This window comes from Pundamilia nyererei, unplaced genomic scaffold (genome assembly GCF_000239375.1).
Source record: "Pundamilia nyererei isolate P.nyererei 1_Seehausen unplaced genomic scaffold, PunNye1.0 scaffold00220, whole genome shotgun sequence".
Taxonomy (NCBI): domain Eukaryota; kingdom Metazoa; phylum Chordata; class Actinopteri; order Cichliformes; family Cichlidae; genus Pundamilia; species Pundamilia nyererei.
The window spans coordinates 165,309-189,627 of record NW_005187621.1 but is presented as its reverse complement, the minus strand read 5'-3'; the positions used below and the strand labels follow the sequence as shown (position 1 = coordinate 189,627).

The following is a 24,319-nucleotide window of genomic DNA, read 5'->3' as shown; positions in this document are numbered from 1 at the left end:
ATATTAAGTTAAATGCAAAAATTTTAATTGAATACTGTTGTCTTGTTTTACATTGCAGGAGAGCGAGTTCTTTGGACCAGTTAGTTCTTAAGGGTATCTCTATGAATTTGCCTTTTTTGTATTAGGTTGTAGTACTGTAGATATTTTGTAAATTCATGCCTGCACTGCATTTTGTCTTGAGAAAATCACATTTTCAACAAATTGAAAGAAGCAGCAGAGGTTTTAGAGGTTTAGTTTCTTGGATTAACCTGTTGCTGGGTTGTGTGGCGTCCTTAGCTTCTGTAGTCGTGTGACTGATGGTCTGAATGTGTACATATCCTGTTAATGAGGTGGCGTTGGTGGTTTGGATTCAGAGAAGAGACGCTGCAGAGGTAGACAGAGAGAAGTCAACAGCCGCGTTAACCCCTGGATGTTTGATGAAGCGGTGAGCGCTAGCTTCCCTTCGCCGTGGATCCAACATCATTAGCCCGGAGAGAGACAGTATGTTTCGGCCCGCACTGCCGGTAATGAGCCCTCGCCGATCATCCCTCACGGCGTAATTAGCGGCGGGCCCGGCACTCGGGTCCCCTGCTCGCCTCTAATGGAGTGAACAAGGCAGAAAACGAGCGCTATTAAAGGCTGGACATGAATTCTAGCTCACCACGTGAAACTCTTGAAACATAATCATCATTCAGCGCAGAGACTCGGGCCTCCTCTGGATCGCTGCCTCGTCTGCCATCTCCAATCAAAGCGGGATGGATTGGGACACGCACGGTGAGACCCCCGATTCCTGTCTCCAGGTGTGAGACTTCAAATCTGAGTCCGAGTCTCTTTAATCTTCAAGCACAGGAAACATGATGGAGTCATGTGGCTGTATGATGAGTAGAAAAAGAAAGGTTTTATCTGTCATCTTTGTTGTAGTTTGAGTTTTATAAGATTTAGTTTTTATTGTGCCGGGTGTTTGGAGCCATGTGGTTAAAGCTCAGGAATCATCTTTAATTGAGTTTTGGGATTCTTGATTGACCTTTATTCTCAGAACACCGGCAAAACAAAAAAAATACTCATATTAGGGTACATTTTAACAACTGCTCAGTATTGTGTATGAAGAAAACTGACGGCTCCACATTTCCTTAGTCTCATTGTGTGTTGCATAAATGAAGCTTTGTTTTTTCTAACTATTATGTTTCTTTTTGTAAGATTCAATCACGCTAAACCAGTCTCATATGCTGCAAGTGAAAATAATCAAGTTAATTCTTTGCTTCCTTGATTACAGTGACCAGCTGTTATCGGGCTGGTGAGGTTCATTAAGGAAACAAAACAAAATTTGATTTTTTTTTTTGTGTAAGATGAGCAAATATCACATGAATGTTTTGTCCCCCAGATGATCCTCAGAAAGGTCAAAGGTCAAAGCCACAGCACCTCGATTTTGTGTGTTAAAAATGACACAGGGATGCTGTCAGTGTGTTTGATGTGCTCATGGGTGTCACCTGAGTGACAGGGGGGCGGAGACATGTAATGGTCGCAGGTGGCAAGGTCAGGGAGGCGATTGGTCGCCTTATCAAGCAGGCAGGAGAAGGAAGGCGGGGTCAAGGCCAGAGCTGAGGACAGGAGGCAGGACCAGGCCTCCATAACAGCTTAACCTTTAGTAGCAGTAATATGAATAGGAATAATAGAATATCTACTAGATTTTATTAGTTGTTTCTCCTATAAAATCATAATCAATGAAATACTGAACTGACTGGATAGAATTTGAGTAAATTCAGGCGTTAAAGACATTTCTCACAACTTGTTGAGAATTTATGGACTTCAAAAAATGCACCTATATTACTGTTATTTATTAAATGCATATTCTGTAATTTAAACAATCTAAAAATCCTTCATTTATATTTCAGTAGTACAGGATATATTAAGAATTAGTTTGGTGTATGTGTTTCTTGCTGCATATATGCTTTAATTTGTGTTTTCTGTATACATATGACTTGTGTTTTTACGGTATAGTCCTACACACACACACACACACACACACACACACACACACACACACACACACACACCTTCATTCTGGATCAATTAGCGTTCGGGGGAGCAGAGAACAATTAGCCAGCTGGCTTTTATGAAACAAAGCAATTAATGTTACGCTAATAAGTCAGATTTCCAGCAATTCCAGATCATTCTCTAATCATTCGCTAATTACGTTGACGACTCTTTAGTGCATCGGGTAATGAGTGATTAATCGGACAGATCTGGAGCTTTAACAAACTCCTCTGAGCTGCTGCTGCTGCTACTGCTGCTGCTGAGACATCAACATCTGGACTACATGTAATTCAGTTTAATTACACCGTAGCCTATTATAGGACGTGCGATAATGCAGAAATTAGGGATTTGTATTCATTGGGTGTAAATATGAGCTGTTAACCTGCTGGCTGATGGAGGAGGGAAAAGCTGAATATATTGATAAACAGTAAATGTAATCATGCTAGCAGTAAAAGAAACATTAACATGTTGCAGGATTTTTTTTCTTTTTTTATGTGAAGATATCAAATCCAATGTATTAAAAACAACATTTGTCCCACAGTAGCTGCAACTAAACATCAACAGACATATTTGTATTTTAAGCCATAATGTCTTTAATGTAAACCACTGTATCTTTATTATTGTCGACTTAGGTTACTGTCCCAGTAAATGTGCTAATGTTGCTCCCCTCTGGGGATTAGCTGAGCTTGGTGTTGAAATTCAGATGAGGAGTACTCCTTCTCTTCCACCCTCCCTCTAAACGACATGGTGATCTGACAGGTGAAGCTCCTGCAGGGGCGGATCCTCCTCCTCCTCCATCCCACTCCTCATCAAACCAGGAAGAGATGCTGTTGGAAGCTCCAGAATCACAGTGGTGCTTTGAGAGGATATGGATATGATAAGATTAAAGCTGGTTTAAAAATTTGAAAACCAACATTTAAAAACATGTTACCATGTAAAAAAAAAAGTAAATATTTAATGACAGAGGTCATGAGCATTATATGGCTAGTTTAAAAACAACAATTTTATTTGTATTTAGAAAAAAAAGTCTCCAATCTCAAATTTCAGCACTATATAGAACAGTTTTTATTTGATGCATTTAATTCTTTTAATTCAAGGTGACTGATATAAACATAGCTTGCATAGTTTGTTTAATTTAAAACACATAAAAGCATAAATTTTATGTCACGTGTCAGAAGGACCAACAGTCTTATTAATTTGGAATCTATACCTCAGTCCTTCCACAATTCACAACAATTGGTATTTCTTTTATAGTACTGGTCAGGTTATAGTGAAACTACATTTTTCCTGGATATGACTGTTTGCAAGCCACTTTGACTTATGAATGGACTTTTAATTGTCAGACATAAAATGCTATTATATTCTTTCCATAGTTCACAAAATTACAATAATCTGGCTTAAAGTATTCACTTTTGAATATTCTGCTGTGTTTCTGCAAGACTTCTGCTAACTGTAGTCTGAATTAAAACTCTGAACCATGTTTGGGGTGTTGGTCTCTCTTTTTCTTTTATGCAATTTTGCGATAAGTAGTTTGGATTGCTGTGTGTAAAAAGACCGTGGTGCCATGTTTTGTTGAGTTCTAGGAATTTTACATATGAGTGATTGAGAGATATGTGTCTTTGTGATGCATCTGTACACTTTATGGACGAATCAGCATGGCACTCTTCAAAATGTGGAGTCCAAAAGCAATTATGTCAAATGACAACTTTAGGATGAACATAATGTAGTAGATAGTAGTAAACCTTATAAGTCTAACTCTTTTTTACCCAGTTGGTGCCAATGAGAAAAATACTGAATTTTCAGAATCACGAGCATTGGTGTGGAGAAAGCATAAAAGCTAGAAAGTACCCTTTGCTTCAGATGAAACTAGTCTGCAGAACCAATCCTGCTGAAAACAGGTGAAGGTGCCATTAAAAGGCAGCTGTTGCCCCCTCAATTACAGCGTGGAGCATTTGAGGTAATTGGTGTCCCAGCAAGTGAAGGTCAGGGCAGCTGGGGGCTAATCACAGACCTCAGTGGGCAGAGAAAGGTTTGAGATTTTAAGTTGACAACGTGTGCATTTATGGCCTTCACTAAAAACAGAAGCCCAAGTCATTGCTCACATAGCTGCCTTCACGCGCACAAACAAGACCTGACAGCCCACAGCCAGCCTTTATTCATGTCTTTATCTGAGATCCAGGAAATGTAACTGAGGCTGATAACAAACAGAATAGATTTCATAAATCTGTGGGTCTTAAATCTTATTCTTTTGTGCGTTTTGTTTGAGTTGTGCAACTACAAAGAAATTTGAGTCTATCAGGACATTTGTAGCCATTCAGTTTGTCCAATTTTGTTCAGACTCAAATACAACTTGATGACCCACTATTCCTCTGGGCGATCGTGGCTCAAGATTTGGGAGTTCGCCTTGTAATCGGAAGGTTGCCGGTTCGAGCCCCGGCTTGGACAGTCTCGATCATTGTGTCCTTGGGCAAGACACTTCACCCGTTGCCTACTGGTGGTGGTCAGAGGGCCCGGTGGCGCCAGTGTCCGGCAGCCTCGCCTCTGTCAGTGCGCCCTAGAGTGGCTGTGGCTACAATGTAGCTTACCATCACCAGTGTGTGAATGGGTGGATGACTGGATATGTAAAGCGCTATATAAATACAAGCCATTTACCATCTGTGCTGCCACAAGATATATGGTTGTGGTTTTGTTGAGTGAAATATTTTAATAATTATTATTTAAAATTTTGATTATATTTGACATGTGGTGACCTAAGAAATAAACTGGAGCTCCAATGATATAAAATCATGTAAATATAAAATCTTTAATGTGGTGCCAGTGCCCATTCTAGAACTGGTTTCATTGATTCCATACCATAATTACACTTTATGGACAAAGGTATTGGCCTCAAACTCTGAATTCGGGTGTATTTGGTGACACAGATATATAAACTCAATCACCTGGCCATGTTGCCTTTACAACATTTGTGAAAGGATGGGTTGTTTTAAAGACCCCACTGAATTTGAGTGTGGGACCTTAGGATGCCTCCGTTCCAACAAGTCAGTTTATGAAATTTATTCCCTCCCAGATATTCCCAGGTAAACTCTTGGTGGTGTTATTACAAATTGGAAGAATTTAAGAACCACAAAATTTAAAGTGGGGCCACCAAGTGCAGAGGGACATAGTGTGTGAAACCTTCTCTGGCATTAACTTTAACACAATAACTGTGTGCCAGGCATGGTTTTCCATGGCAGAGCAGTAATCTGTTGGTGGCTGAGTACTTTTATCCATTTTCTCACTGAATACTCAGTTCTCAAATTTTGAAATCTAGTCCAGTTCTCAAAAGCTGCAAAGGCAGAACTGGCTCCACACTTTTTTTTAAATTAAAAAAAAAAAGAAGCATTGAGCTCCACATCTCCATTTGGTCTCTATGGACCAAATTTACTCTGGTTCTTTGGTTATTTTACTAACAGCTGGGAAGTTTTTTGGGGTTTTGGAGTTAGTAATCACTGATATGATACATCAAAATTTCCAAAGACAGTTTATGAAGTTCATCATGTTTTATTGCAAGAGAAATTCTTAATAAACCCCCAAATTTTAGCAAGAGACAAAAATAACTTTCCTTCAGTTCAATGAGATCGATTAGAATTCATATTAATGATTCTGTCCATTAGCATAAAACTCTCTTTAAAAATCAAAATAAAATGTAAATAGTAAATGAAAGAGACGGCATGATGGCGTATTTCATCAGTTTTAGCCAATATAGAGTACAAGCATGAGCTGTGTGGAAACACAGTCAGCACAATGATCACTGTAGTTCAGTTTTCTTGGGTAACATAAAGCTCCTTTTAAGTCAAAATAGATACTTTTTTTTAGACTTTTTAGGGGTACACAGAAACCCTGTTTGCTATCAAAGACAACGTCAGAAACAGAAGCTGATAGTTCTGCTGATAATGGCACCATGGTCTGACTAAAGGTGAATAAATCCAGACCAAAAACAGGCCCAAGAAGGAAATGACTCTCCTGCTGTCTGTCAGAGCCTCTTCAAGCTGGTTATGATGCAGTGGGAGGGAATGCCCCTGAACGGAAGGCCGCTGTGTGTCATGGTTTCTACACACCCGATCAATCTATGTTCCCCAGCTTACATTTACAGTAAATGAGGAGAAATCCAGATGCAATTCACAAGACATTTATAGCAGGTCCTTATAGCTGCATGTTTATGAGGGAATATTTAACATGTCACTGTGTTCAGTGTGACTGTAAGAGAGCAGGAGATCCCTCAGAGCATTTATCCTGGAATTTGATGTCACTGTGAACCCCCAAGTGGACCAAGAAGATCCTCGCTTTGTAAATGAGGTTGTCAGAGACTAAGATGAGGGCAGAGGCGTTGCACCAACATGCAACTCCAACAAACCCCCACAGACTGCGAGATAAAGACAATAAAGGAGTCCAAAGGCAACAAGGCTGAATGTATAATCAGAGTATTAATGCAGATTTTGTTGAGCGCACCTACTAATGAGGCCACATTTGTGATGTTGTTGTGAAAGCCAAGCAAATTTTAGCCAAAATGTGAGAACTGTTCATCCAAACAAATTAAATTTGACAGAGTCTTTCCTCAGGTTTCTAGTGATACACCTGATAAATGAAAAATGGAGTGGATGAATAGTTTTCAGAAAGAAAAGCAAAGAACATGCATCCATTTCCTCTTCTTCATCTGAAGCTGACTCATGGTGGCAGCAGGTTCTGACTCTTTGGGCTGATACCCAGTCAAACATGCTGGATAAGAGACTTAAAAGGTAAAAACTGTGACTCTTTGTCCGCCAGTACGATGCTCAGTGTGTGTTCTGACCTCTTAATAGAGGAACTAGAGTTCGTCTTCAGGGCTCAATAAAGCTTTATTTGAATATGACACACATACACACATGTATGCTGAGGCCAGTGGAGAAAACAAAGAGTTCAGAGGGCTGTGAACTGATGAGCGACCCTGATGTGTCTGCAGTTGCTGATTATCACTTCATATGGATAAATGTGTTTGTGTGTGTGCATGTGTGTGTGTGTTCTCCTGTGGGACCAAAACTGGAGCAAACAGAGCGGCGTCTTCCTGCTCGCGGCGTCTTCCTGCTCGCGGCTTCTTTCTTAGGTGAGGAAGGCGGTGGTCCGGACACTTTGCAGATAATTGGATTAACAGCGAGGAGCAGAAAAGGTGACGGAGTTTATTCCGCTCAGTGAGCCCACCTGGAAAAAGAGGCAACAAATCTTATTCTGACAAATCAGTGTCGTGGAGAACAAGGAACCAAATGCAAAAACCTGCACTGCACTTCATTTCCCCATGTGGCTTTTTTAAAGCTTAAGTGTCAAAAGCCAAATGTTTGGAGCTTCAGTGGAGTTTCACTGTGATCATTTTAAGACATGATAAAGACCTCAGTTGGAGTTAGGAAACAGCAGCGCTTCTTTTTATTGTTATTATAATATTATAATTGCATATTCAATGAATTTCATGAATTTTTCATGTAATGAATTTGTTGTAGTTGAAGTGTTTTACATATGTGAATAAATATGCTGACATTATCTTTCTGTTGTTGTTTTAAAAAAATGTAAATCAGTCCTGTGGTTTGCGTTTGAGATGAGCCTCGTTTTTAAACTTTGGTGATTTAAGGTTCTGCTGTGGTATTTTGGCTTTAGCTTTAAATCTTATAAAGTATATGTATTAAAGTATGGCTTCACTTGAAATTAGACTTTGTGAAGTGCATTTAAACTGTGGTTAGTTCACTTACAGTTGGTTATGTTGGTGCCTTTGAGTGCTGATTGGTTTGCATGCCTCACAGGCATTTACTTTTTGCTGTAGTGTACTGCATGCAGTATACAGATACTACTATGTCCATCTTGCTCTACTGGTGCAGACACTCTTATTTTGAAAGTTTAAGTGCTCCTAACTGATACTTACCCATTTCCCCCCCATTTAAGGTCCCAGGTAAGGTCCTGGCTCCTTCAAAGTAAAAATTTAGTCACGATAATCCTGAAAACAGAAATGAGCGTTCTTCTCAGACAGGGAGACGACAGTAAAGCCTCGTCTCCTGACCAAGATGCCTCCGAGGTGAGGTATTTTCGGCATTTCCAACTGAGAGGAGGCTGCGGGATGGAACCAGGACAAGATGGAGAGATTATTCCTCTCAGCTGGTTTGGGAATGCCTCGTTGTTAGAGAGAGGTGTGGGTCTCTCTGCTGAGACTGCTCCTCCCATGACCCTGACATGGACAAGCAGCAGATAATGGATGGATGGATGGAGTGAACTTTAATCATGCAAATATAGCTCTTAATCTTGACTAAAGGAACTGTTCATATATAAACGTATGTTTTTCATGCAATCACAGAGGATTTTATCACAGCAGCGTAATGTGAGTGTTTAACAGTCTAACTTTCAAAACAAATCAGTGGGTTTTGCAATGAAATGGAAAATGCACTAATAGTTCACATTTACATGGTCTACATCACAAGGAAATGAAAAGGACAGTGTCACTGTGAATTATGGGATGGAATTATGTCCTTTCTTTTCAGAGAAGCTCCAGTGTTTTCTCTGCTAAGGGAGATAATAAAGGAAACATTGAAGCCACCTCAGTCAGCTTCCTAAGCAAAACTAGTCCTTCAACCCTAAGATTCAAGATGAGGCTGAGAGATGTGATCATGTGACCTGATGGACATGCCCACTACTTTGTGGTTTTGTGTGTGTATGTGTGTGCGCATGTGTGTTAGTCCTTTGGGACCTCCTTTTGGGAAGTGGGTCAACCGCTTGGCAAGGCATGCCGGCTCGTTAGCATTGAATGTAAACACACACACACACACACACACACACACACACACACACACACACACACACACACACACACACACACACACAGAGCCCCTCTGGCTGTAATTGGCAACAATGAAAATTACACACAGGCTAATTAGCAGCTCCTTGACACAGGCAGGAAGCTCGGTGTGTATGGATGGACGCACACTCATCACTAACTGCAGCATAGTTTAGAGACAACAAGGATTTACAGACACTCAGCAACACCTGCTGACAGCGAGGAGGTCCAAACACCTAAAATCAAATTCATCCTGAGCCAGAAAACGAGCTGATTTTATTTAACTTTGATTAAATGTGTCACCAAGTCACATCACTCATAGATTCATTCATTTTAATACATGTCTGTGTGGTTTACTTAAAATGTACACTAGGATGTGCACATGTTTGAGTGTCCCCCGTGTGCCCTCTGAAATCTACACATATGCATATCGGTGTTTTCGTGTTTCAGGAGGAGTTTAAGGAAGTCTGAAAAACAGCTTCATGTCATCAGACGTGTGAAGTGTACTTTCAGCATCTTTATGAAACACAACTGTTATATCTGTTCTAGTTATAACCAAATGAGCTAACGAGGTCTTCCTCCAGTTTATCTGCAGTGTTAGAGCACCCTCCAGTGGCTACTGACAGCTCAAAAGGTTTTGAATGAATTCTGATAAAACTTTGGAGATTGGGGTGGTGTTAACAATCCATTAAAATTTGGTTTACATCCACTGAGGTCTTCAAGGTCAGCTTAGTGAGTTATTGTTTGAGAATTGACAAAAAAGCCTCATAACTCAGAACCTGTGATTCTTACAAGTGTGGTGTGAAATGTCACCATATAGAAAGTCCCATAGAAAGATTTACAATATCATGCAACATTTGACCTCTGACCTCTTTTTCAAGGTCAATGATTGAGCTGAAGGTCAAAGTAATAATCATCCTAATAATAATAATAATAATCCTATATACAACTATTTAAAACAGTTTTTGCAGTTCTTACTGCAGGCTTGTAACAACATTAAAGTATATAGGGAATCATATATGCAGATTCTAAATATCATGTCATTTTTTACCTCTGCCCTCACTTTTGTTCTTTTGACATTTGTTCTGATCTTATTCAGCTTTACGGATGAAAACCACACAGCGATATTAAAAGTAATGTATTTATTAGAAATTATAACCACCTTGATAGTCCTTTTCATAATCAAAGTCTTCCTCTTCATGGAAACATATAATCCAACCTTGTCATTTATGTTTCCACATCCATTATTCATAATATCCAGTCATCACATTTCCAGTAAAGAGCAGACTCCTGATCGTTTTTATTGTTCTAAGTCGCTGAGTTCTCTTATTATCAGAACTTTCACTTCTTTAGGAGTCTTATCATTACTTTGCAGTTCCTCGGTCATGGTGCTTATATCTTGTTTTGTTTTTCAGGCTACGTGCCTGTTTTGCAATTTCAGCAGTTTTTTTCATTAAATGTTCATTGGAAATATACACCAGTCCTCTTTAGCTTCTTCAAAATGGGCTTTGTTTTACTATCTATACAGAGCATGTGACATGTTGTGATATGATGTCTCTGAATACTCACATTCTTCATTTGGAGAAATTTATCACTTGCTGTTCAAGTGTTTGCAGCTCCTCTGCTGGGGCATCTTCACCGTCTCTACCTCTGCCAGCTGTTGATCTGGTGTAGGTTCAGTGTTACATCTCTAGTCCACTTATGATTAAATACTCATTCTTGTGTATTGTTCAAGGCCCTCGATTCGCTGTTCCAAGCAGTCTATTTTCTTGTCCTTCTCCTTTATCAGGTTTTTTTAGTTGTTTAATCTCATTTATTAGGACATGTAGCATACCTTGCTGTTTAGCCACTTTGCTCAGTTCGTCCAAAATGAAATTTGACGATTTCCTGATCTCCTCCGACTCCTCTTCAACTCATGAGTTTGCGTTTTTGGTGGCATTTTCAGATCAGTGAGATTGCTATTACCTTCATTAGCGCTGCAATAAAATATCAGTGCATGGGCTCAGGAACACTTCCAGAAACAGCATCTGTGAGTTGTTTTAAGAAACAACTAAAAACTCATCATCTTAGACTTACTTTTGCTAAGTCTTTTTTTAGTGCTCTGTTTTTTAAATTTTATTGTGAAGCACTTCGTTATCCTTGTCTTGAAAGGTGCCATATAAATAAAATGTTGCTTACTCCTGAGCTACGACCGCCATCCATGTGGAAGTAAGCTGGAGGCTGCGCACCCAATCAGACATCAGGCTGAAGCCTGACTGCTCACTAAACTTGTGAATGTCTGAGTATTTTCTAAATTCTTCTTCTGTGCATCTCAAACAGGTGAAGATTCTTATCAAATGCCACACAGACTCACAGAGGCCCCAAACAAGACTCTGAATCCAGGATAAAGCAGTTCAGTGAATGTTGTGCTGAAAGTGTGGAGGTGGATCAGAGTTTCAGAGGAGACTCTGTAGAAGGACAGAGTGCCAGAAGGACAGTCCACATACACTGCTACTCTGTTAGAGACAGAGGAGGAGGAGGAGGAGATGGATGTTTGTCTGTTGTTGTGCCTGACAGAATGAGGACCATCATCTGTACAATACAAACTCCAGGACTGATCATTCCATCCAAACAAACAATGTTTAGCATTTTCTTTCCTTCTGATTCTTCTGTAACTCACTGATATATAAACGTTTCCTCTCCACTCGACCTCCCAGTAACAGCGACCAGTCAGACCATCTCTACACAATAGTTGAGGATGGAAGTCAAATCTGTCTGGATGATCAGGATATGACTGATCTTCCTCCACACGTGCCACCTTCCTGTTGTTGTCAGACAGTTTCAGTTTTGTGTTCACTGTGTTTGTGTCGAATGTGAGTTGACAGGAATCTGATGGAGAGAACAAACACAATCCAGCTGCAGTTATTGATCCATCATCTGTTCATTGATTGACACTTGGATAATGACTCTTGACATCAGAGATGTGAATGAGTGATGTGACAGTTTGAAGATGGTTGAATGTTTTCATGAATCACATTAAAAACACACTTACACTTCCTCAGACCTGGTCTCAACCATCGGACTCCAGCAGGCTCCACCCTGAAAGGAGGAGGGGGTCAGACCAGCACAGTCTCTTTCAGCATGCACACATGGACATTACATCGCTCTCATACACATGCTGTTAGACACTGATGAAGTCTGTATGACAGAAAGTGAAAGCTTACATTGAAAGCTCAGGACACTGGATGAGAGACCCTGAGTTAGATCAGTCTCTGGAAAGATAATTAAAGCCTCATTATACTGACTAATACCAAATTTAAAAAGTTCCTGATCAAAACCTCCAAAAGTTTATTTTGTTCATCTGGATGTAGCGTTTTCAGTGGGAGAAACGTTTCAACATTTTCAAACCCCAAAACACGCTGCACCAAAAATATGCAAATTATATGTTGCATGGTTGGATGTTAAGAAGAAAAATTTTTTTGATCATGCAATTTATTGAAAACAACACTTCCTGCATATTTCAGAGTGGCCTTTTATTGTGGGCAGTCTAAGGCACACCTGTGCAATATTCATGCTTTCTAATCAGCACCTTGACATGCCACACCTGTGAGGTGTGATGGATTATCTCGGCAAATGAGAAGTTCTCACTAACACAGATTTAGACAGATTTGTGAACAATATTTGATAGTAATGGGTCCTTTGTGTATGTAGAAAATGTTTCAGATCTTTAAGTTCAGCTCATGAAAAATGGGAGCAAAAATAAAAGTGTTGCGTTTATATTTTTGTTTAGTGTATGTTGTGTAATAAGATTATCATTTGGTTGCCTTAAGTTTAGTTATGTTTCACGTATGTCTTCCTTATTAGTCTGTCATGTTTCTTGTCTTCTTGTCCATGTTGTCATGTCTGCGTTCCATGCCGTTTCCTGTTTTATTGTGTTTTGCTTCCCCTTGTCTTGTTAGGTCTGATTTGTTCCAGCTGTGTTCCCCCCTATTCCCATCCCCCCATTATCTGATTGCGTACTAGCCTTCTGTCTTCCTTTGTTCAGTGTCAGGCCATCTTTTGTCTTTTGCGCCATATTTCTATGTTCCAGGTATCTTTGTATCCATGCCAAGTTTCATGTTTTTTTTCATGTTTTTGTTTTTTATGTTTATCTTTAGTTTCCTCGGTTTAGGTTATTGTTTATTCTTGTCTTTGTTTGCCTTATATATTACTTTCTTCATTTCTTCATCAGCCACATTAAACGGCTCGCTTTTTGTTAATACTCAAATTTTGGTTCCACGTTCCTCTGTGTCTGCATTTTGGGTCCACTCTTCATAAATTCAAACAGTCTGCTTCGGCTCACTGTGACAAATGAATTATAAATATTATATCGATATTGGTCTACTTAATCATAAAGTAATAGAAAAAAAATATTGCCAGTATAAAAAAAAGCTACACAGAGAACTTTCAATCCTTGTTTGTGCAAAACAATCAAATAAAAATCCTAATGTGATATTAAATAAACCACTCTAGCCTCAAGCACAGCAGTGTGTGGTACTAAAAGTAAAAAAACAAAACAAACAAACCAGTGTTCATTTATTTAACATTCACACAAATGTAAGACTTGTTTTTCTTTTATATGGCTTGGAGCAAAATTTATATATAAAAAAAAAAAAAGCTCCTTGATGAGTGAAGAAATTTCTCCTATTTCCTCGAGTGTCTCTTTCTCCATTGCCAGGCACTTTGGCTGCCAAAGGCCACTTCATACCTGAGTATGTCCAGTTGGAGCTGCTTCAGCAGCTTCACCCCTGCCTCTCCTGGATCATTGTAGCTCAGGTCGAGCTCTCTCAGGGTGGAATGGTTGGAGTTCAGCACTGAGATAAGAACAGTACAACCTTCTTCTGTGATCAAGCAGCCTGACAATCTGCAGACAGCACATGTGACAGATACTATAAGAGAACAGTGACGCAGTCAAATAGCGAGAAACAATACCTCCATTTAACAAATATGTGATCGATTGAAGCGCAGAGTTAGCTTTAACAGAGATATTTTGAGCTAAAAGTTTATTTGTTCAATTAATGAAACTATTAAAGTAAGAATTAGGACAAGCCCTACACAAAGTAGAACTGATGCTCATATGAGTGTCATTAGTTTTGTAGGGATTTAAGCACTACTTAAAAAGTTGACCAGATAATTACTCTCAATGAAAAAGCCTGGTGTGAATTACTAGTTGATTCTGAGGAAAATGTGAACATCTGTAATAAATTACATCAAATTACAAACAACAAATCAACGCTACACAGTCTGTGTGAAAAGAAATCCTGTTATTAGATAAAGTTTTAATAATATAGCAGAATATAGCAGAATAAATCAACAATAGTCCTGGTTAGCCATGGTTAGCCACATAGGTTAGCATTGAATATGATTTAAATGGACTTTATATGAAAAGTTTGAAGAATCCTGACCTGAATATTTCCAGTTTACAGTATGGACTCTCTAGTCCACCACACAGTGTTTTCACTCCCGAGTCCTTCAGGTCATTATTATTCAGGTCCAGCTCTCTCAGACTAGAGGAGTGGGAGCTGAGAACTGAGGATAGAGTGTCACAGATTCTGTCCGAGAGGTTACAACCACTTAGTCTGTTGAGACAACAAGAGGTAAAAAAACCCAAACAAACACACAAACCAAAATAAACAAACAAACAAACAAAAAAACGTTAAAATGTGCAGTCTATACTGATTATTAACTGTGCACATGCTAAATCCTTGCTGGTCTATTCCAAATATCCTTAAGACATTTTATTATTTATACACTTTGTGCATTATTTGTACAAAATAAAATTTATATTTTTTAACATCCGACTAAATCACAGTGACGTATTTATGGTCATTTTATACTTTATACTTCATTTTTATTACAATAATATTAGCCCTCTGGGGTCCAGGGTATAACTGGCCGTTTTTGACTACTTTTGATTTTACCTCTATATTTCACCTTTACAAACTGTTTATCTTGCCTTATTTTGTATCATTATTTTCAGCACAACCTCAAATATTTGAAATTTGAGTTATTTTTTCATTTTGGCATACTATATTAGCACAATTGATCTAAATTCAGATAAAAAAATTTATCTGAGTAGAAAAAAGTTATATTTTTTACTGTAAAACCCACAAACATGTTTAACGAATCATTTTCATAACTTGAAATGCAAATAGAAATTGTACATTTCTAAAAAATATGCACAAGTTTTGCAAACAACAAAGTTATATGGTACTTTTTACCTAAAAATGCAGCCAAGGCCTCAGGCGTTTTTTATATAACCATTTAAATCTATTTACAGAACAATCATGTGTGCTGCATCAGATGAGAAGGCACACAAATTATTTGTGCGAGTCCAAAAAACTAGTTTGTGTTCAGTATAAAAGAGGAGAACACCAAAGGCCTAAACCCTGCAGGTCTGACAGCAGGAGGTGTATCAGTCCTGTTTTCCATGTGGGAACAGCGTTTACACTGGAATCTGCCTTTGATGGCTTTTTTGGAGCAAATGTGACATTCAGCAGTATAACTGACACACAATACAAAGCAATAACTACACAACACACTAACTCTAGCCTCCAAACACGCTAAACGTCACTAATGTCTCACATATGAAAACTCGCTCTCTCTCTTTCTTTTGCTCGCCCGCTTTCCGTCGCGGGTGTCACTCCTAAAACTTCCCCTTCTCCCTAAACAACCAAGTGCTGCATGGTAAACTCTAACACCAATAGGGAAGGGGTGTTTTTTCCTTTTTTTCACTCGCAAGTGGCGAGTGTTTGCTAGCGCTGTCTGTAGAAAACACAGTTTTTACCGTTCTTCCCGCTGTAAACACCACTGTTTTGTTCAGAAAAAACATTGCGTGTATTTTTTATCATAACCCTGGCTTTACGTGGCCCATTGACACAATTCAAAAACTGGTATATCGTTTGAAGTCCGTACTCTCGACCCAAATTGAAATGGAGACTGAGTCGCAGCATCTTGTAGCTGTGTCGTCTTAAATTGGTCATGTGATTTTGATGCGCCGGTGCGTCCGTCGACTCCAGAGGGTGAATACAATAATAATCAATTGATTGTAATTTAATTGCAATAAATTGTTTTACCTGTATAACAAAGTTAAAGTCTAAAGTTGAGAACTGAAATACAAATTATTTGCATGCACTAAGGCTGGGCGATTGGAGGAATATATCGACTATTGACAAAAAAAGCTCAATCGTTTTTACAAGGGTGATTTATTTATTTATTTGTTAATAATGTTGGCTGAAGCTAACAGAAGCAGTCAACAGAAACAAATAATAGCGCTGTTTTAACGTCACCCTCCTTCAGCTGTGAGCAAATGCACCCTCCTTAGAGTGCTGGAGCGATTTACTCAAATAAGAGAAAGAAAGAACAGCAGTAGCCTATGTTAAAAAAAAACAAAAGCATTTTATCAAATAAAAAAACCCACTATGGTGGGGAAGGAAACAAAGAGAAACTGGCTTATTTTTTCCACTATAACCGTGTTTACAGGCATTTCCAGTGTTTATCTGTTTTACACACTCGACCAAACAACTCTTCACTGAGGTAACAGTCTATTTCTATCTGTGCCTTCTCCTCCAGTGTGCAATTTGGCAATTACTTTGTCCATGTTTGGACTTCATCTGTGTTCTAAACGCGCAAATCAATATGTGCATCATTACATTGCTCTGCCCATCAAAAAGTCTGTGCATACGTGAATATATCACCTGCATCGGTTGGAAGTTTTTTTTACATATCGCCCAACCTAAGCATGTTCTTTGGAAATAGCGGTTCAAAGTAATGCAGTCCACTTTCAATCCTCCTTGTCCATATCATTAAAAGCAGCCAAATATAGTAATAAAACATTAGCAGCTTAGTCATTTGTAAAGTAGTAAACCAGTACAAAAAAAACAAAAAACAAAAAAAACAAACCCCTCCCAAAACACTTGGCATGGCTTGTTAGCCAGAGGTGGTGGGGAACATATGAATCCTCAAAACATACCCTCTGCTTATTCGGTTCGCATTTATATTCATAAGCATATGGACAAATAGGCTGCGTGAGACTACGAAGCTACAGATTCACAAACCCTTCACTTATTTCTTGTTCACGTTCAAGTAGAATTCCTATAATGAGCTAAATGAAAAAGGCTACTTTATGTGTGACTGTAAGAAAAACTTTCAAAATCATCTTCCTCTATCAGACACTGTGGCTGCAAACAGCCTCTGCACACCTGAGTGTGTCCAGTCGGAGCTGCTTCAGCATCTTCACCCCTGCCTCTCCTGGATTATTGTAGCTCAGGTCGAGCTCTCTCAGGTGGTAATGGTTGGAGTTCAGTGCTGATGTCAGAGCATTACAACCTTCTTCTGTGACTGAGCAACTTGACAATCTGCAGACAGCATACATGACAGAAACTATTAAACAATTAGAAAAAATTTAACTGGTGCTCACGTGGTAAATGGTAAATGTACTGGTTCTTAGATAGCACTTGTCTACTCTACCTGAACTGTCAAAGTGCTTCATGAGTGTCATTTCTTTAAATAAAGAGAAAAAAAAGATCCTAAACAGACCACATGAAAAGAAAGTAGTGAGAAAGTCCTGATAATTTAATATGTAATATCTAGGATCTCAACTAGAACAATTTTACACATATCATGAAAAATTTGAAGAATCGTAACCTAAGTTTTTCCAGTTTAGAGTGTGGACCCTCAAGTCCCCCAGACAATACTTTCACTCCGGAGTCTTTCAGGTTGTTGTTACTCAGGTCCAGCTCTCTCAGACAAGAGGAACGGGAGCTGAGTAGTGAGGATAGAGTTTCACAGATTCTGTCTGAGAGGTTACATCCACCAAGTCTGAGGAGACAACAATGGACAAGAAAATAATAATATGTGACTGCACAGCATGAACTTTTGATTATACATGGACTATATAAATCATCAACTTAACACATGCTAAATCGTTACCAGTTTACCCTAAGAAACCCGATGACACAATGAGCTTATACATTAAGTGCAGCTTCTAATTGGCACATAAATCTTACATCAAACTAGACAGCACACAACTGTGCTAAACAGAATAACAAAAACAGTGTGTTTAAATCATGAAAACTTTATGACTTACAGCGCTATGCTGGAGCATTTAATCACTGGCAGGAGCCTTAGGAAAGCCTTCTCTGAAGCAGAGTATTTCTTCAGGTCAAACACAAACAGATCTTTTTCTGATGATAATAAGATAAAGACCAGAGCTGACCACTGAGCAGGAGACAGTTTATCAGCAGCGAGACTTCCTGATCTCAGGGACTGTTGGATCTCCTCCAATATAGAATGTTCATTTAGTTCATTAAGACAGTGAAACAGGTTGATGCTTTTCTCTGCAGATAGATTTCCACTGAGCCTCTCCTTTATGTGTTGAACTGTTTCCAGATTGGTCTGTGAGCTACATCCTGTCTGTTCTAGCAGCCCATGTAAAAGACTTTGATTGGTCTGAAGTGAAAGACCCAGGAGGAAGCGGAGGAACAAGTCCAGTTGTCCGTTTGAACTCTGTAAAGCCTTATTCACAGCACCCTTGTAAAAGCAAGTGTCTGCAGATTCTTCTTCTTGCAAATTCTGGGTGGTTTCCTGTTGCTTTTCCAGTAAATTCACTCCAGAGTTGATGAAAGTCAGATGGACATGAAGAGCAGCCAGAAACTCCTGAACACTCAGATGGATGAAGCAGAACACCTTGTCCTTGTACAGTCCTCTCTCCTCTTTAAAGATCTGTGTGAACACTCCTGAGTACACTGAGGCGGCGCTGATATCGATGCCACAGTCTGTCAGGTCTGATTCATAGAAGATCAGGTTGTCTCCTTGCAGCTGCTCAAAAGCCAGTTTTCCCAGAGACTCAACCATCTGTTTGCTCTCTGGACTCCAGGGTGGATCTGTCTCCATTCCTCCATCATACTTGACCTTCTTCACTTTTGCTTGAACCACCAAGAAGTGGATGTACATCTCAGTCAGGGTTGTAGGTAGTGCTGTCCTTGTTTCCTCTTTTCTCTTCTTCCCCACATCCTCCAGAACTGTAGCAGCGATCCAGCAGAAGACTGGGATGTGACACATGATGTGAAGGCTTTGTGATGTCTTGATGTGGGAGATGATCCTGCTGGCTTGCTCCTCATCTCTGAATCTCTTCCTGAAGTACTCCTCCTTCTGTGGGTCAGTGAACCCCCTCACCTCTGTTACCATGTCAATATACCCAGGTGGGATTTGATTGGCTGCTGCAGGTCGTGTGGTTATCCAGAGGTGAGCAGAGGGAAGCAGGTTCCCTCTGATGAGGTTAGTTAGCAGCACATCTACTGAGGTGGACTTAGTGGGGTCTGTCAGGATTTTAGTTTTGTGGAAGTCCAGAGGAAGTCGACACTCATCGAGGCCATCAAAAATTAAGACAACCTGGAAGTCTTCAAAGCTGCAGATTCCTACTTCTTTAGTTTTGGTAAAGAAGTGATGAACAAGTTCCAGCAGGCTAAAGTTTTTCTCTTTCAGCACATTCAGCTCTCTGAAAGTGAATGGAAATATGAACTTGATGTCCTGGTTAGTTTTGCTTTCAGCCCAATCTAGAGTGAACTTCTGTGTTAGGACTGTTTTCCCAATGCCAGCCACTCCCTTTGTCAGCACTGTTCTGATTGGTTCATCTCTTCCAGGTGAGGCTTTAAAGATGTCTTCTTGTCTGATTGTTGTTTCTGGTCCATCTGGTTTTCGTCTCCTGGATGTTGTTTCAATCTGTCTGACCTCATGCTCATCATTGACTTCTGCAGTCCCTTCTGTGATGTACAGCTCTGTGTAGATCTGATTCAGAATGGTTGGATTTCCTGCTTTAGCGATCCCCTCAAACAGACACTGGAACTTCTTCTTCAGTTGAGATTTAAGATTATGTTGACAAACTGGAGCAAATCTGCCTGAAAACAGACAATATGTTACCTGATTAAGTTATATATTAAATATCCCACCATTTAATTCTTCTAAAGAATGAGTGTTTACATATGTGCTGGTGTAATCCTTCAGACATTAGTAAATGTCTTAGTATAACCAGCAGCTTCTATGTTTAGAAAAATCCTCTTACTGCTCAGCAGACGGTCAGCCAGCTCATACTGCTTCATTCCTCTCAGAAACTGCAGTGTGATCTTTATAAATGCCTCTCTGTTGGTACGCCTTTGCTCTTCATCCTCACACTCCAAAATCTCCTTATCCTCCGTCTGGCAGTTTAAGCATTCTGAATAATCTGGATACAGAACTGTCTGGATCTTCTTTAACTCATTCTTCACAAAAGTGATGATTTTCTCCTCCAGGAGCTGGAACAGAAATTTATATGAATGACTCAATAACTCTGAAATCATAGATACAAACATCAGAACCATGTTGAAAACAATTACAATCCAGCTGGAATTAAAATCTGTTTTATTTATACATCATTCCAGGGCTTCGTGTGGTGTCAGTTTGCTGTTTTTAGATCCCCTTTAAAAGCTGAATAAATTAACTTTAGACCTTGGTGATGGAGGAAAATGTCTCAGGGAATGTTAAGATTCCTGCTGAGCACTGCAGATCTGCATACACCATTTCTTTTGTTTTGCACTCAATGCTGCATTCATGTGGGCATTCACACCCATCAATCTGGGAAGAGTTTTAAAGCAAGTTGAAAACAATTTGAAGGCCATCATCCTAAAGATTATTCACAAGTGGAAAATAATAAGTCAGTTGCTAGTCTTCCAAGGTGTGGATGTCGCGGCAAACCTGGTTAGACTGTACAATTCTCAAAGAAACAGCAAAAAAAACACAAGAGCTAAAGAGTTGAAGTTTATGACAGTACATTTAGAAAAAGGAGAAACAAATATTGCAAGTTTAGAAGGTTTGTCAGGAGAAAGCTCTCCTTTCTGAGAAGAAAACAGCACAGCTTAGGTTTGTAAAGCTGCATCCAAACAAACCACAAGACTCTGAATGGATGACACCAAAGTGGAGACCTTTGGTCATACCACACAATTTTGTGAAAAAACACAGGATCAGCACTAAGGAGCCGAACCCCAACCCTGAAAAACAAACAAATCCCATAATCAAACCTCCACTAAACTTTACATTTGGCACAGTGCAGTCAGACTTTCATTTCCAGTTGCTTCCACTTTATTATAATACAACTTTCTGTAACGATTTAAAAGTATTTTTTAAATAAAACTAACAAGTGGTTTAGAAATATTAGAGCTTGAAATACAATGTAAATACCATACAGTTATATTTTTGCTGCTGCACCATCTGAATTTTGAAGCTATTTTCAAAAATAGTCACGCTTTTTGCTTCTGTGTTTGGTTGTAAGAACATGCATACAATTTTTAAGAAATGACTGTGAACAGATGTAAAGTACTGTTTGTATATTTACAGACCATAAATATGGAGTCCAGGTGTGCTTGATGCTGCTGGGGAGGCTGATCACTGGGAACCTCTGAGGTATTCTTGTTCTCTCTGTAGAGATGAATAAATAAGAGAGAAAAAAAGACTTCTCAGAAAAACTATTTTACAATCCCACCTTCCTAATTAAGAGGAAAGGAAAACCATGTAATCATGTTTTACCAGTGTTAGAATTTTTTACAGTGATGATTTGAATTGTTGAATGATTTGTTTTAGCTTGATTACCAGCAGCTAAGACAGATGTTCATATAAGATAGAATCACGGCACTGATGGACTTCTTTGAGACATTAATAATTGATTTGTGGCTACTAGGTGCAAAATAGTCTCTTGGACTTTACCTAAGCCATCAAGAAAGAAACCTATAAGTGATTTGTGGCTTAGATTTTAACTTCATAGGCTTCTAAAACAAAGGCTGCCAGTAAAATGGCAAAAGCCCCATAGCCCTTTGTTCGGTGGCTAAATGGTGGGGAAATTAGGAGCAGCTGGTTAAAATAAAAAAGAGTCTCTATTGACATCCAATTCTTAATAGCAGTAAAGGCTGCCTCCACTTAGCAAGACCTGATGCCACTCGACTGGTTGTTACCAACATTGTTTTCTGAGCCAAAGTACAAAGTTTACACCTGCTGGAACAGCTTTCTGACAGAAAAGCCTCTTACATCAGTGGTTAGGTTTTTGAAAGTTTACTGAAAAAATAAAAATATATACAGATATAGATTACCTTTCCACAGCAGAGTTTTGTCCTTTAAAATTAGCACCAATACTCTTTGACCAGTCACTCTTTAAGGACACACAGCTGGGTTCAGGTCCAGGTTGGTTCCTGTGAATAATGATGGAGCAGTGATGTGAGTGCTGAGCTGTGTGAGAATAGATTATCGTATTATCGCAGTAGTTGGGATTTAGTTGTTGAACCATGGTAAAGCATTATATTCATTATTCATTTAAGTAGGTCATAGGTCAAGTTACTAAACATTCACACATCGAGCACACACATAGAATTGGAAGAATAGGTCAGAGATGTATGTGAGAAGCAGGAGGGACAGAAAGCTGCCGTTAGTGGGATAAGGAGTTGGTAAGCCAAACCCAGGAGAATATAGTGTGCGAAGAAGTGGGCAGCAAGGACACAAGATAGGGAGGCAGGAGACAGAGAGGGATCACAAGGTTGTTGATGTCTGTGTATAAATGTGTGCTGCTGGGACGGCCCCAGCGGATTTTGATATTGGATGCTGAGCTGTGAAAATCCCCACGTACATGTAATAAAATTAATTGATTGTTTATGTTGAGAAAAGACAGGAATGGAATATTACACTGTTTCATGATACCTTATATTGAGGATTTATAAAGAAATACTGTTTGCATAGAATCACGGCCCGCTTTGTCTGATTAGGGAGAACAAAACATGCTGAAAGCCAAGGTCATAACTGAAGTTCACTAAGGCTACGTCCACGCTAGCATGGAGATATTCGAAAACGGCGTTTTCATACGAAAATGCTCCGTGTCCACACTAGCGTTTTCAGTCATTTTGACAGAGTTGCCCGTCCACATTGAAACGGCCGAAAACGCTTATGTTCCAGTACTGCGCATGTGTGAGACGCAAGAAGATTTGACCTGCCTCATTTCTGTCTGCCGCTGATTTACTTTCCAACTCATAGAAACGCCGTGGCAAAATATTGAGGAGAAGCACAGAGTTTTTTAAATGGACTAACAATGAGGTAGAGTTGTTGCTGCGAATAACACAAAAATACAAAGTTTCAAAAACGAGTTAGAATTAAAGAATTTGAAGAAAAGCTATCTGGAGCATGTGCAGACTGATATTAATCTTTAATAGGACTGTCAAAATTCAGCACAAACAAAACAACTGCTGTATAATGCCCTCTGCTCTCTTAACTTAATTGGTCACATGACTGCATCACATGACTAACATGCGTCATCTTTTTAGAAAGTCTGCATTTTCAATGTCCACACTGTGATGCGAAAGCATAATTTTGAAATGTATGCGTTTCCGAGAGCCTTTTTGAAAATGCTGCGCTTTCCATCAGCAAAAACTGTCATGAAGCGCTGTGTGGCAGGCAGGAGATGTGGACCCAAAATGCAGGCGTTCAGACTCAAGGTGTCAACTCAAAGTCACAGCTTTATTGGCTGGCAGGGAAAAAAAAAATACAAACTAAACTAGGAAACACCAACCTAAAACTCCCAGTGAGACACAGGGAGATCCACACAGCATGAGGGACAACGCGACACTGACTCAGAGAAACAGGGTTTAAATACACTGGGAAGTAACGAGGGGAATGAGACACAGAAGGAGAGCACAGCTGGGGGAAATAAGAACTGACGAGACAAGGAAGCGTAAACTGAACACATTCACATAAGACACGGACCTTCAACGTAAAACAGGAAGTATGACACAGAGATGCGAACTAGACTAGGGGAGACAGAGCAACTAAGAAACACAGACAACACCAACAACAAAGAGACACAGAGGGCAGCTACTAAATACTCAGAGAACTAAACAGAATACAAGAAAACGAAACTAAGACACTACATTAAAGAATAAGCTGGGACAACAAAGAGAACTAAGAACATAATACAAAAAACTCAGAGGCGCAAGAAACTCAAAACACTGGGTCACTGACCCAGGACCGTGACAAAAATGCCGTCTCAATATGGACAGGAGGCCAAAACGGAGAGAAAATGATGGACATAGCCTGAGAGGGAGAGAAAGAATGTGAATGTTTAGGTTTTATGATTCGGGTGGGGGTCGAGGCTATAAGAGTGTGTGTAACTGTCAGACACTTCAAGATCTGCAGGACCCCCTCCTCTGCACATCTCCCGTCCAGATGATTGTATTGCTCAAAGAGTTTGTATGGAATAAAGAGAATTGTATTGATTAAAGAGATTGTTGAGTGGGCATTAAAACACCGAGTGTTGTTCTTCCTTCAGCCCGAAGATCAAAGAATTGTTTTTTTAACAGTGTTTGAAAGTTTACTGAAAAAATAAAAATATATACAGATATAGATTACCTTTCCACAGCAGAGTTTTGTCCTTTAAAATTAGCACCAATACTCTTT

At 39.4% G+C, this 24,319-nt stretch overlaps 1 protein-coding gene across 1 annotated transcript in view; it reads right to left on the bottom strand.

Moving 5' to 3' along the window:
- Positions 1 to 7,993: 7,993 nt before the first annotated feature.
- The window catches only part of LOC102214842 (protein NLRC3-like), a 17,564-nt gene continuing 1,238 nt past the window's right edge, over positions 7,994 to 24,319 (bottom strand). The window contains exons 3-12 of the mRNA XM_005748379.2: positions 21,973 to 22,071; positions 21,229 to 21,307; positions 19,920 to 20,148; positions 17,946 to 19,755; positions 17,504 to 17,677; positions 17,059 to 17,214; positions 14,263 to 14,436; positions 13,566 to 13,721; positions 11,871 to 11,917; positions 7,994 to 8,121 (exon numbers count right to left, since the gene is read on the bottom strand). Coding sequence (XP_005748436.2) covers positions 7,994 to 8,121; positions 11,871 to 11,917; positions 13,566 to 13,721; positions 14,263 to 14,436; positions 17,059 to 17,214; positions 17,504 to 17,677; positions 17,946 to 19,755; positions 19,920 to 20,148; positions 21,229 to 21,307; positions 21,973 to 22,071 — 3,052 coding nt within the window. The remainder of the gene's footprint in view (positions 8,122 to 11,870; positions 11,918 to 13,565; positions 13,722 to 14,262; positions 14,437 to 17,058; positions 17,215 to 17,503; positions 17,678 to 17,945; positions 19,756 to 19,919; positions 20,149 to 21,228; positions 21,308 to 21,972; positions 22,072 to 24,319) is intronic.